The sequence below is a fragment of the Phascolarctos cinereus genome, unplaced genomic scaffold (assembly GCF_003287225.1).
Source record: "Phascolarctos cinereus isolate Bilbo 61053 unplaced genomic scaffold, phaCin_HiC Scaffold_4;HRSCAF=312, whole genome shotgun sequence".
NCBI classification, from domain to species: Eukaryota; Metazoa; Chordata; class Mammalia; order Diprotodontia; family Phascolarctidae; genus Phascolarctos; species Phascolarctos cinereus.
Window position 1 is genome coordinate 161806296 of NW_027555847.1, and position 13034 is coordinate 161819329.

At 42.7% G+C, this 13034-nt stretch overlaps 1 protein-coding gene across 1 annotated transcript; it reads right to left on the reverse strand.

Annotated features, from left to right (window-relative positions):
* Window positions 1-1341: 1341 nt before the first annotated feature.
* Window positions 1342-12388, reverse strand: ALG1 (ALG1 chitobiosyldiphosphodolichol beta-mannosyltransferase). Its single transcript, XM_020979683.2, has 13 exons — window positions 12152-12388; window positions 7878-7955; window positions 7662-7768; window positions 6944-7092; window positions 6481-6570; window positions 5825-5935; window positions 5340-5461; window positions 4990-5028; window positions 4320-4379; window positions 3737-3847; window positions 2785-2899; window positions 2364-2439; window positions 1342-2160 (listed from the first exon to the last, which is right to left on the reverse strand). Exons 1-13 carry the CDS (start codon window positions 12351-12353, stop codon window positions 2029-2031), a joined length of 1392 nt encoding a protein of 463 aa, XP_020835342.1. The 5' UTR covers window positions 12354-12388; the 3' UTR covers window positions 1342-2028.
* Between the last annotated feature and the right edge of the window lie 646 nt (window positions 12389-13034).

Genomic DNA, 13034 nt, shown 5'->3' on the forward strand with positions numbered 1-13034 from the left:
GTGAAATATCTCATGGGAAAAACAACTGACCTGGAAAATAGATCCAGGAGAGAGAATTTAAAAATTATTGGACTATCTGAAAGCCATGATCAAAAAAAGAGGCTAGACATCATCTTTCAAAAAATTATCAAGGAAAACTGCCCTGATATTTTAGAACCAGAGGGCAAAGTAGAAATTGAAAGAATTTCTTTCTTTCCATCATTTCTTCTCTGACTTCTCAAAGGGAGAATTATAGGATTTTAGATTTGGAAAGGACCTTAAAGATAAAGTCTAACTCTCTCCTTTTTTTTTTTTTAGAAGTTTCCCTCCTAAATATGAATGTTCTCTTAAGGTTTTCTCCTCAGTCTTTTCCTTCTATGCTTGCACCAGTATTACATTCTCACGACTTCAGCTATCACTTCTATGAAGATTCCCAAATCTCCATGATCTCAAGCTTTCTAGAACCAAATTTCCAACTGCCTCCAGGAAAGCACTTCAAAGTCAACAAATTTAAAACTAAACTTATTATACCCTAAAGACATCAAAGAAATAAAAGCTAATAATAACACCTAGCATTTCTATAGTGCTTTAAAGTTTGCAAAGTCTTTCATGTCAAATTCTTTGATTTTCATAACTATCCTGTAAAGTAGGTGATATTATCACCATTTTTATGGATGAGTAAACTGAGGCACAAAGATTAAGTGACTGAGGGTCACCTAAGGAGTGTCTGAGGCAGAATTTGAACTCAAGTCTTCCTGTCTCCAAGTCCAGAGCTCCATCTATTGTATCACCCACATATAGCTACCATATCTATATTGCTTTAAGGATTGCAAAGCACTTTATAAATATTATCTCATTTGATCCTCAGAATGACCCTGGGAGGTAGGTACTATTATTCCTATTTTATAGATAAGGAAACTGAGGTGGTGGTTAAAGTGACTTACTCGGGGTGTGACACAGTGTCCGAGGATAGATTTGTACTCAGGTCTTCTTGACTCCAGGTCTATTGCTCTATGTAGAGAAATATTTATAGTAACTTTTTATATTAGCAAAAAACTGGAAACTAAGGAGCATCAATTGGGGAACAACTAAACAAACTGTGGTATGTGAATGGAATAGAATATTATTGTACCATAAAAAGTAATAAAAAGGATATTTCAGAGAAAATGGGAAAGACGTGTACCAAGTGATACAGACTGCAATGAGCAGAACTAGAAAAATTTATGTAATAACATAAAAGCAACCTTGAAAGACTCGAGAACTCCCATCAATACAATGACAAACTACAATTCCAGTGGACCCATGAAGCATGCTACCCACCTCTAACAACAAGGTGATGGACTCAAGAAGCAGAATAAGGCATAATATTTTGCAAGAATTTATTTTGCTTGGGTACGTACATTTGTTATGAGGGTCTTTTAAAATTGTTTTTGCTTATATGGGGTTGTGGGTAGGAGAAGGATGACAGGAAAATTATTGCTTGTTAATAAAAACAAATTTTTTAATGAATAAAACTAAACTTGTGCTCCTGAAAAAGCCTATTCCTCCTGTTTTTTTCTCTGTATATGAACAGTTTTACTATTTTCTCTAGCTTAAAACATCAGTCATCTCTGAAATAATCCTCTCACTTCCCAAAACATCAATCTCCTCCTTTCCACTTAGGAATGGTTTAGGCCCTATCTCTTATCCTGCTGATTGTCACTTTGACTTTGGAAAGCTACAAGTGTTACATGAATGTAAGGTACTGTTATCTTTCACAGCCTAGTTCAGATAATATTTCTTCCATGAAACTTTTCATAATCCTCTCCACAAGAATTAGTCCCTCTCTGTATCTCAAGACATTCTTTTACCTCTCCCATATATTTAATCATGTTCTAATATAGTTCATGGGCATGTTTCTTCCCTTGTAACTAATACAAACTGTGTATTAGTTAAGGACAAGAATGTAATTTTTTCAACTTTATGTACAGCATCTTAGCATGGTGTGTTGCACACAGTAAGTTTTTACTTAAAAGATGTTTAATGAATTCAAGTTTTTGGCCAAACCCCTCAACTGTGAGTAAGCAATGGGAACACAGTCCGCTCCCAACTCTCATCCCAGCGAAGCTGCTTTGATTCTGTAAGGTTTTTTCTGAACTGCTTCAGTCTGTTATCAGGACTGGAAAATTCTGAGAAAAGCATCTATAAAAGAGAAACAAAAGATGAAGGCCCCACCTGTTGTGCTTATTAGCTTCTTCTCCCTCCCTTCATCAGGCAGTGAGACCCCAGAAACCTAGTTTTCTTTTACCATTCCCACCAAGGATACCATTAGCCAATGAGACTAGAAAGATGAAGATGAGGGTAGAATGCAATGGTGTTGAAGAGTACAGGCCCAACATCTCTACCTTCAGCTGATCTGCAAGCTCCTCAGAGTCCATAAACACCATGCCATTTACTTCATGTTTCACAAGTTCATGTAAACTGCAAAAAAGAATCACAAAAGAATTGAAACTTGGAAGAAGAAACAAAGGATCATTGCACCACCCTGTAATGATCTACTTCTAAGGGCAAATGGAATGAGAAAAATCTGGTTTTTATTTGCTCATTGTACTATGAATCTGATCAACAGAGGTAAAAGTCAACCCTCAAAGACAGGCTCAGACACATTGGTGATTACACTCCATACAGGGCATACTGACTGTAAAACAGTGATAGGCTGAGACTTTAGTTCACAGAAGTTCTAAGTCCATGGAAATGGTTCAGGTACGGCACTAAGTAACTTTCACACACACACATTTCACAACATACAAATTCTAAAATCCCTACCACTGGAAATGTATTGCACAAACTGGTAAGCAGCATCCAAACATATCCACCACCTTCATGGGAAGATCGAAGCCACTGGAGGATTTGTGGAGGCAGACACCAAGATCTGCTGATCCTGCCAAAGTAGGGAGAAAGGAAACATTTTAAGAAAAATAAACCAATCTATAAAACAGTCCTAAAGGGGCTCCACAGACTAAAACTACTGGTTCTATAGGCAACAGCTGGGATGTGGGTTAAAGTAGCAAAATTTCCAACCATCTTGCTTAAAAGTACCCCAAAGGGAGTGTTCACAATTGGCATAAGCCACTACAACAACCTGCTGATACATATAGCCTATAAGAAGCTGAAATTTATAAAGGGATAAAATAATTCTAAGGATCTCCACTAAAGAGAAAGATTTTCTTCAAAGGCAGGATAGATTTCTGTCTATTTCCATTTATCTCTAAGAGAAGATGGTAATAATTATTTAATTAATAAATCTGTCCCTGACAGATTTGTGCTCAAAACACAGAGCACTGAAATTTTCTTCCAAGTTATGTGATAGAGAATCCAGGCCTTAAAAAGCAGGATAGGAGTAAAATCCTACTGTGCCAGACCTAGCCCTTCAGACAAAAATTAGTGAGTGGAAGATTCAGGAAGAAGAGAAAACAAACTCCTTGGCATCAGCAGACTGCAAAGGGATTCCTGGGAATGGGGGAGAGGAAAGACACTGACCTTAATCTAAGGACTCTCATCCGGTACTTAATGAAGCCTTGTTTTATTCAAATTCAGCCATTTGCACCCACCCCTCAGGCACCTCTTCCCAAAACTTTTAAAAAGGGTCTATTTATTCTCACTCAAGAGGGTCTTGGCATATCTGTTATTAGCCTCTTGCTTAGTGACTCACAAGTCCATAATGTCTAAGTGTTATTCCATTTTCAGGACAAGCCTGTTCTCCATAGGCTGCTCTTACCCAGAAGCAAAGGGTAATCTTCAGCTTCCAACCATGGTGTGCAGATCTGAATGTGTTTAAGGCACATCTGGCTGATGATCTGGCCATAATGCTCTTTAAGAGGCCCTTTACCTATGGTGAATAGGAAAACACAGTTATTGCTCTTCAATCTCTCCCTGTTCTTTGCAAACATATCCCAAAACCGGAGCAACCTTCATCCCTCAACTGGAAATGCAATACCTCTCATGGAAACCTACTGCTCTATGAGCCTCAGTAAGGCATTCCGAATCAGAATCCTTTCTTGCTCCCATCCATAAATAAGATCAAAAGCCCAAAGGACCTCAAGAAATTCAAGAGGTTGACTCAACAGGCAAGCCAACTCCCTTTCCCCCCACCTCACTACCATCAGTCAGAAACGGTGCAGGTTACAGATTGGTCAGGCATCCCACCAAGCAAACAACTGATGCCTTTTAAATACCCACAAATGAACTTTTTGAAATAGAATCCAAAATGGCTTCCCTGTATGTCTGTTAAGCAATTTTAAATACTGCCTGACTGACATTCACTATTCCCAGTGATGAAGACACAAGGAAACACAAGGCACCTGTTATCACACAGACTAGAGATGGGAGGTTTGCTCCATCAAGGATCCACTGCTCAAACCCTAAAGAATCAACAAGGATAATCAGGTATTTGAAGTGAAAAGAGGTGGATGAAACATTAGCCCTCTCAACCATCAAGAGGCAACCATATTCCAGAGGAAACCTAAATCCCACGATGCAGTCCTGTTCCTTTACCCCTTGACTCTGCTCTTTCCTAAGAAGGAGCAAGAGCTTAGAAAGAAGACGTGAGATAAACAAACTGCAACAGGGCCCCTCTGTTGATACAAAAGCAAAGGGAATGCATCTACAGGAAAAGGGAAGAGCCAGGCTCCAAAGGCAAGAAGCCAAAATGCCAACCCTGGTCACCAGGTCTCCCGATCATGACCGATTCGATCACCTTGGATCAGATACACTGAAGGAGAGGAACACAATATTTACTTGATTTTGAGCCTGTGGTGCAAAGCCTTTGACTGCTAGGATTCTAATCTGGAGGTGACGTCTTTGATCCAGAGCCAAGCAGCTCAATAAGACAAAGCCATACGTGGCTGAGTCACCCGCCCAGTTTTCAGCCACCACTTCCCAAGAGTAATGTGATGAAAAGAGAACCAAGAATAGCTTTGTTCTAACAGTCCTCAACAAATATGACACCCATGATCACAGAAACACACTTACTTTCTAAGGCTTTCAGCAAGATGGAGAAATCTTCATCTTCTGAAATAAGAAACAAAACCAGTATTTAACCAGTCAGGTCTATTTCTCAATGCCCCTTCCCTCACTTGTGCCTTAGGCAGCAGTCCAGTCTGGAGCTCTAAAAGGATACTGATCTTGTGCTCCTGAATAGGGTACGATCTTCCTCCCCATTCCTAACCCAGCAATCCCAGTAACTATAATATTACTTATGCTCAAACATGAAATAGTAAATAAGAAGTAGCCCCCCCCTTAAAAAAAAGCCCTCAGCACAACAGGCCCTTAGAGACAACACTGTAATGCCCAAAGTGTCCAGTTCAAAGAGACCTCAAGACCTGTCCAGCTCGTGCTGCTGACTAGCAAAGCTGGCCGCCCATCAAGTTGCGTCACCTCCCTGCTCCTAGGATTCAGCTCAGTGAATGCAGATCTCTCAAAGGCTGGGTCCAAGGGTTCTGTGCTAAACAGAAACAGAGACAAGGACATTATCAAATGGCAGAGATCAGACCAGCATCTCCTTGATGTGGATGGAGGCCCTGAGACATCAGACAGTGTGGTTCACCTTCCTGTACCATTGTAACCAGAGCAGTGCCCCACACAGAGGTGCTCGCCAGGCACTCAAGCCACCAAGAGTTTGATTTATCTTTATGAAACCTCCCAGGTGACATATACCAACAAACTTTCTTGTCATCAAAAGCCCCAAAGATAAGACGGGAGAAATGTCAACACTATTCTTACCCTATGTGAATTTTCTTGAACTGTGGCAAAGATTATAGGCTCAAGTGAGAGGACAAACTAACTACTTGGGGTATGGGAGACATACCTTGCTCTGAATGGGGGGTAGGTGTAGCCCAGTTTCATGAACAGCTGATGTTGTATCTCTAGGGGAGTATTTTTAAAAAACGAGGCTGGCTTGTCATAGACGGTCACAGCTCTGAAACAAGATCATTGAGAAGCTCTAGAGAGAAGACCAGGAAATAGGAAGCTGGGAAGGATCAGGGAAGTGTACAGACCAAGAGGACGGGCTCAGGGCCCAAGAAAATTACATTCCCTTTTTCCTTCCTACTCAGGAGCAGAGTTCAGAATCTTTTAGAAAAACCTCAGGGCAGCTAGATAGCGCAGTGGATAGAGCACTGGGCCTGGAGTCAGGAGGTCCTGAGTTCAAATCCTGCCTCAGACACATAACACTCATTAGCTGTGTGACTCTAGCCAAGTCACTTAACTTCAATTGCCTCACCAAAACAAACAAACAAAAACAACCTCCAGAGATGTTTCAAGATAAACTGAACCATCTGTATGGATGAGAAAAGGTTTTACTTACCCTGCTCCTTCTGCATACTACTATAAATAGTAAACATACCCTAGTTCCTGGTGTTTTCAAAGTCCTTTGTAAACACTCCCGAGCACATAGTTCCCCATACAGTGAACCTTTCCCTCTTCTCCTTCCAATCCTAGTTGTCTGTGCAGGGCCCTGCATACCTTATATTCCAGTTCTTTGCCAGATCTTCTCTCATTGCATTGGTCACACACAAGTTCAGATCTGACAGGCGGCCACAGAGCTTTTCATACCTGGGAAAGACACATTTGTCAAATTCCTATACCAGGGCCCGATGCATCACTGCCATGACTACTTATGGTCAGTCAGTGACTAGGTATTCAAGCTTTGTAATTAACCATCCCAGGGCACTGGGCATTGAACGCCAAGAGTAGCCTTACCCAGATCATTTGTGGGAAGCATTCCAGGTATGAGCAGGTACTGTTCTTGGGCTCTAGTACAGTGGATTTTTTTGGTTCCTCATCTAACCCTCCCTTACAGAGAAATAACAAGCTGACTTCGCCATGTCTCTCTGCACTAATGCTCCTTCCCCAGTCATCCTCCAGTTGTGTCATGTTTATCACCTTTCATCCAAATCCAATCCCAAGACCCTACTGCCCCCCTCACCACTTAGCCAGCTGTACAAGAGGGTGGGAAAAGCCATGTGTCAGACCCAAGATGGTATAGCCATAGTTGTGCCAGTCAATGACCAGCTTGCTGCCACAGAGACAACACACAGCCCAGCACACGGCAATGCTGGGCAGGCCCGGCGGATTCTGTGAAAGAGACAAAGTCAAGTCAAAAGCAAGAAACTTTGAAGTGCAGGACCAGGAAACCAAAGGCAGGGCTTGCACATAACCCAAACCCAATTTAAACTGATCCCATGACAGGCTACCCTGACAACAGCCCCTGTGAGTGAACAGAAAAATTCCCCAAATCTCTCCTAGTGTTGAATTTTATGGAGAAGATGCATGGGACTATCATTCATAGTCCCAGAGCTCATATTCCTGACCACCTACAGTTTTCCGGGGAGGGAACAACTTACCAAGATGGTAGGACAGAAATAACAGAGAAAAGAGCGTCTAGAGTTAAGAGATTTACTGGTAAGTGACACCAGGAAGGTGTCACTTTCACCCTCATGGACTTATTTCTAACACCCAGGAGGAAGCACATTTCTTAATCAGTAAGAAGTTCCACTGATAATGCTGCAACACCAAAGCACTGAAGAGGACCGAATAGGAAGAAAGCAAAAGATTGTCACACAACTATAATGCCCCGAAACCCAAATCATTGTCGGTAAGTGCTATAAAGTAACTTTTCATATGAGGAACTGACTAACACCTACCTGGAGTAAAATGTAATCCCCTGGAGGAGTCTTTAAAAGCAAGGTATACAGAAGGTATACTGCCTGGGAGACAACTTTTACCCCATACTGAAACATATGGGGACCAACTGAAAGTCAAAGAACAGCTGTAAGAATCAAATGTAATTTGGTTCCCCTTGCATTTTTACCCTACCACCTGTCTCAAAAGGGAAAACTAAAAAAATTAACAAATCTCACCTGGGATTCGACTCACTTCAGATACGTGCAAAATATGAATTCTCTTACTGCTTAGGAGTTCATCATGAGGTCTGGAGCCTGAAAGAGATATCATGGTCAAGTCCAATGAGGAAAGCATGCAGATGACTCCCAAATCCATATCTCCATGCTCAACCTAAGCCTAACACTCCCCTAAATTTCAGGCCAGCATTTCCAACTGCCTGTCTGAAACCTGCACTGTTATGTGACACCAACACCTCCAATTCAACATATCCAAATCCAAATTCATCATCTTGTCTCCAAAACAAGTCCTTCCATCTGATACCTATTCAGTTAATAGCACTACCATTCTTTTAGTTATCTAAGCTTAAAATTCAGTCATTCTTTACTCTTCAGACTTCATCTGTCCTTAAAACTGTCAAATTCTTTCAATCTTCTCTGTAAACTATCTCCTGCAATGATACTTCCTTTCCATTCCTACCACTACCACCCCAGTTCAGAGCCTTATGAATTTTTTCTCACATATATCTGTATATACACACAATTGTCCAAAAGGTACAAAAACCATAGGGCCAAAACGTATTTATTGGTTTTGCTCCATTTGACTGAATAGAGCAAAACGCTCTCCTCCAACAAGGGGTCAGTGAAGCACAAGTTAAAATCATGCAAGATTACTTGAAAGATGTCACAACAGAAGTACCTATATTAAGTAACCCTCTGATTAAAATTTTAAAAAGCTTAAAGTGGAGAAATACATATTCAATGAAGATGTTCATAACCGCCATGGAGAATGTCCAATCAAACAACAAGCAATTATTGAGGACCTACTATGTGCCCAGCACTGGAGATACCAAGACAAAAAAGAAGTCCCTGACCTCCAAGAGCTCATAGCACTGAATCCAAATAAAATTGGAGTTTGTTCAGCACCTCAGAGACAACTGAGATAAATGATCACTCAAAAGAATCCAGCCCAACTATACATGCAGGAAAAAAAAAGCCCGACTCTTCTCCCAACTATGATCTGAAATTAGATGGCCACTCTATAGAATTGGTCCATTAGTCCATATATCTTGGGAAAACATTGCATGCAGATGGACAAGGAACTAGACCCAGAAGGGAGCAGGAAAAAGAGAAGAATTAATTGAGCAAAAACAAATTGCATTTGGGAAACTGTTCATTATCTTTAATGACCCCCAACTTCTCTCTGAGAAAAGGGCCACCTTATTAACATCAATATTATTCCAGTGATCCAATATGGCCATAAGTCATGGTGAATCTCCTTAGAATTAAGGTTGCAGGTGACCCAAAAGGCAATGAAGAGGCACATGGTGGATTTGAATAGGCTGAAACATATTATCAAGGAAGAAATACCCAGCAGAAGCAGTGTTGATGACATCATCAGAAAGATATAAGCCAGAAAAAGAAAGTAGACCAGTAACGTACTGAAAACAAGCAATAAGCAAAGGACAGACTGCATGCTGGGAATTACTTTGTACAGATTTCATACTTAATTTTCTATGTACAAGTTGTTCCCCCCCCCTCACCAAAGATTCTTAAAGATTAAGATCTCCTCAATTTGCATGGCCTATTCCTCCCACTCTAGTTCAAATAACACACAGAGATGGCCATGCCATTGATCTTTCCATCACTCACAAGTGTCATACTTTCAAGATCATGAACTCTGAAATTCCTTTTGATCATAATCTTTTATCATTCCATCTTACCCTCTGCCTTAGACCCCTAACCTTATTCTTCATCCTCGTCATGACCTCTAATCCCTCCATCCTCAGTTCTTTTCCAGGTCATCAGACCCAAACTGGCCACACTCTTCTTCCTTTCCTATAGTCATTCCTTGGTGAAACAGTTCAACACCATACTATACACTCAAGTCCCTGACCCCCCTGTCCTATTACCTATCAGGATTCCCAAACCCCAACCTCAGATTATTCCTACCATCCACTATCTTTGCACTTTTCATGTGCTACTGAATGGAGCTAGAGAAAACCATGAAACCATGATGACTGAGTCCACTACAAATCCATGTTACATAATCCCACCTAGACCCTCATTATGCAAGGCAATCCTTTTACACCTCCCCAATCAAGAGGTGTTCCACTCACAGCAGCTATTCCAATCCTTTTATTCCTCCTCAAGCCTCCCTCCCCCAACCCTCTGAGCTGAGGACCTTGCCTCACACTTCATTGAAAAAATGGGGACCATTCACTTAGAGCTCCCTCTTCTTCCCTAGGTGGCATCCTCAACTCCTCACTCACACTTACCTCCATATAACTACCTCCACTACATCTCTTGAAAACATCCTCCTCTCTATTCACTCAGACACCAGCAAGGTGCAATTTCTCACATCACCTAACATCTATACTATTGTAAAAGTTCTCTGGTTGGTCTTTGTGTCTCAAGTCTCTTCCAACTCCAATCTATTCTCCACTCATCTGGTAAAGTTCTCTTCCTAAAGTGGAAGTCTTACCATCACACACACACACACACACACACACACACACACACACACACACACACTCAATAAACTCCAGTGGTTTTCTACTACCTCCAGGATTAAACATAAAATTATCTCTTTGGCTTTTTAAAACTCTGGTCCCTTCTTACCATTCCAGTTATCTTACAGTCACATATTCTACCATTCCAAGGTCACCAGCTTTCTTGCAGCTCCTTGCACTGACACTCCATCTTTAGACTCCATGCCTTTTATTTATTTATCCATGCCCCATGCCTGAAATATTCTTCCCTCCTCACATCTGCCTTTAAGACTTCCTTCCTGACTCAGCTCAAATCTCATCTGCTGTAGGATGCCTCACTCACTCCTCCCCTTTGCCAGTGCCTTCCCTCTCTTTCCATTAACACCGAACATATCTTATATGTACAATTTTTCACATGTTTTCTCCCCATCAGAATGAGCTACTTGAGGGCAGGGGCTGTGTTTTTGCCTTTATATCCCCAGTGTTGCCACACTTAGTAATTCTTGTTTTTGTATCCCCAGCACCTACCACAGTGATTGGCATATAGCAGGGCTTTAATAAATACTCAGAGATGGAGACTGGACATGTGATTTCATTGGTATACAGGAGCTCCCAGTTGAGCAAATTCCCTCTACCCATGCAGGTATGCAACTTTTCAGCAACTTACAGTTTCTGAGTTGACTAAAGCACTGAGAAGTCAGAGTCACACAGCAGCGTGTTTAAAAAGTGGACCTTGAGAAAAACAAAACCAAGTCTTCCTGGCTTCAAAGCCAGCTCTCTATTCACTATGCCATGTTGCTTCATGTTATCTGCACATGGTCCAGAGATCTATAGAAAGATCTCCAGAACATTAGGCTGAGTCCTTGCTGAGGATGCACAGGAAAATGTGAGCAAGTCAAGCAAGATGAGAAGGCATAGAGAGGTGATAATCTGCACTGATGGACGAAGTACCCAACTTGATGAGATCACAAACCCACTTAACTCTGGAAGAAATATCCTGGTATTCCAAGAGCTTCCCAGTCTGATACTGAGCTTTCCAGTCTTCCCCAGCTGCCTAGCTTTCACACATTACAGGACAGGCCAAAATGGACTATTCCCTCTTTTCTTCTTGAGCCTTTGTACAATTTCCCATGTCTATAACAAATTCTGCCCTACTCCACTCCACCTCTAACTCCATTTCCGTACTATCAACATGCTTCACCTCCTCCAAAACCTGGCACAACTGCTACCTCCTCCATATTTCCCTGTTGAGCTGTCCCAGGCCAGTAATGAACCTTGTAAACTGGTATCCCTCAATCTTGTCTGAACTCAATCATTTTCTAACTTGTATTATCGTTATTTGTGTACCTACTTCATTTATCCACTAGACTATGAGTTCCTTAATGGTAGAGGCTATAAACGGTAGGGCTAAAATAAACATTTGTTCAACTGTGGAAGGTATGTGTGCAAGGAGATTGAGGAATTAGCGTAAACCCCCTTCACAGAAGTCACTCTGGAGAAGTCATCCTCCTAGATGCCCAGCATTTCTAATCTGCTTCTAAGTAGAGAAGACCAAAGAAAGGGCAAGGCCTTTGCCCTCGGGGAGCTGACCAAACAGCACCAATTACATGAAACACTCAAATGAGAATCCGCTGGTGGAGTGACAGAGGATGGAGGTGGGGTGGGTGGCTGCCTGCAGGACGAGTCTGAAGCAAGTCTTGGAACTAAAGGACTGTTTGCCCTCGGTGCCTCAGGGGAAGGCGGGTAGCGAAAATCCCCCGGGGTTTTACCCACAGCCGTCCACTCGGGAACCCGAGCGCTCACCGCGGTACCCTAGCAGGGTCACATCGAAGCCGCGCCGGGCCAGGGACAGCGCGTGGTACTGCATCCGGGGACTGCGGCCCACGTCCCCGAGCACCACTATGCACACGCTCCGAACCCGAGGCCGCCGCCGTGCCCACCACACGAGTAACAGGGATCCCAAAGCCACGGCCAGCAGGACGAGAGCCACGCTGGAGGCCGCCATCTTGGCCAGCCCAGGAAGTCACGTGCCCAGTCACATGCTGTTGTTCTGGCTCTGGACCCCAAGGAGGGGCAGGACTAGGACGGGGACTTCCGCAGCCTCAGACCTAGGAGGTGGGGGTGGGGAATTGTAGTCGTAGATAAGAGCGAGAGCGAAGGCTTGCAGGAAGGGGGCGGGGCCGCTGGGGATACTGTAAGACCGGGATTGGGCGGTGGCGCGAGGGAGTCTGCGCACTAGCAACGTGGCTGCTGGGGATGGGTAACGGAGCGGTGCTGAAATGAGTCTGCCAAGCACAACCCCATTCTTGACCCCGACAGGTTGCAACCAGTTTAGCCTCCAGGGCTTTTTCTTAAGGAGCTAGTTGTTTACAGAATGTTTGGGGCACTTTCTGATTGGTTGAGGGACTATTCACAAGATCTTGGAATTCCCTTGTTCTGCTGTGGAAGCCTGACTTCTAAATTTTTCCCACAGGCCCAAACTGTTTTTCTAACCTCATTATACAATACTCTGTGCTGGCACTCTGTGGTCTAGTCAAACCAGAATTATACCTGTTCCTCACACATGGCAATCCATCTTTCATCTTAAGCACTGGCCACCTTTTTTGCATGTAACGTGCTTCCTTCTCCTCTCCGACTCATAGAATTTTTAATTTCTTTCAAACCGTAGCCAAGGGATCCCCTCCAA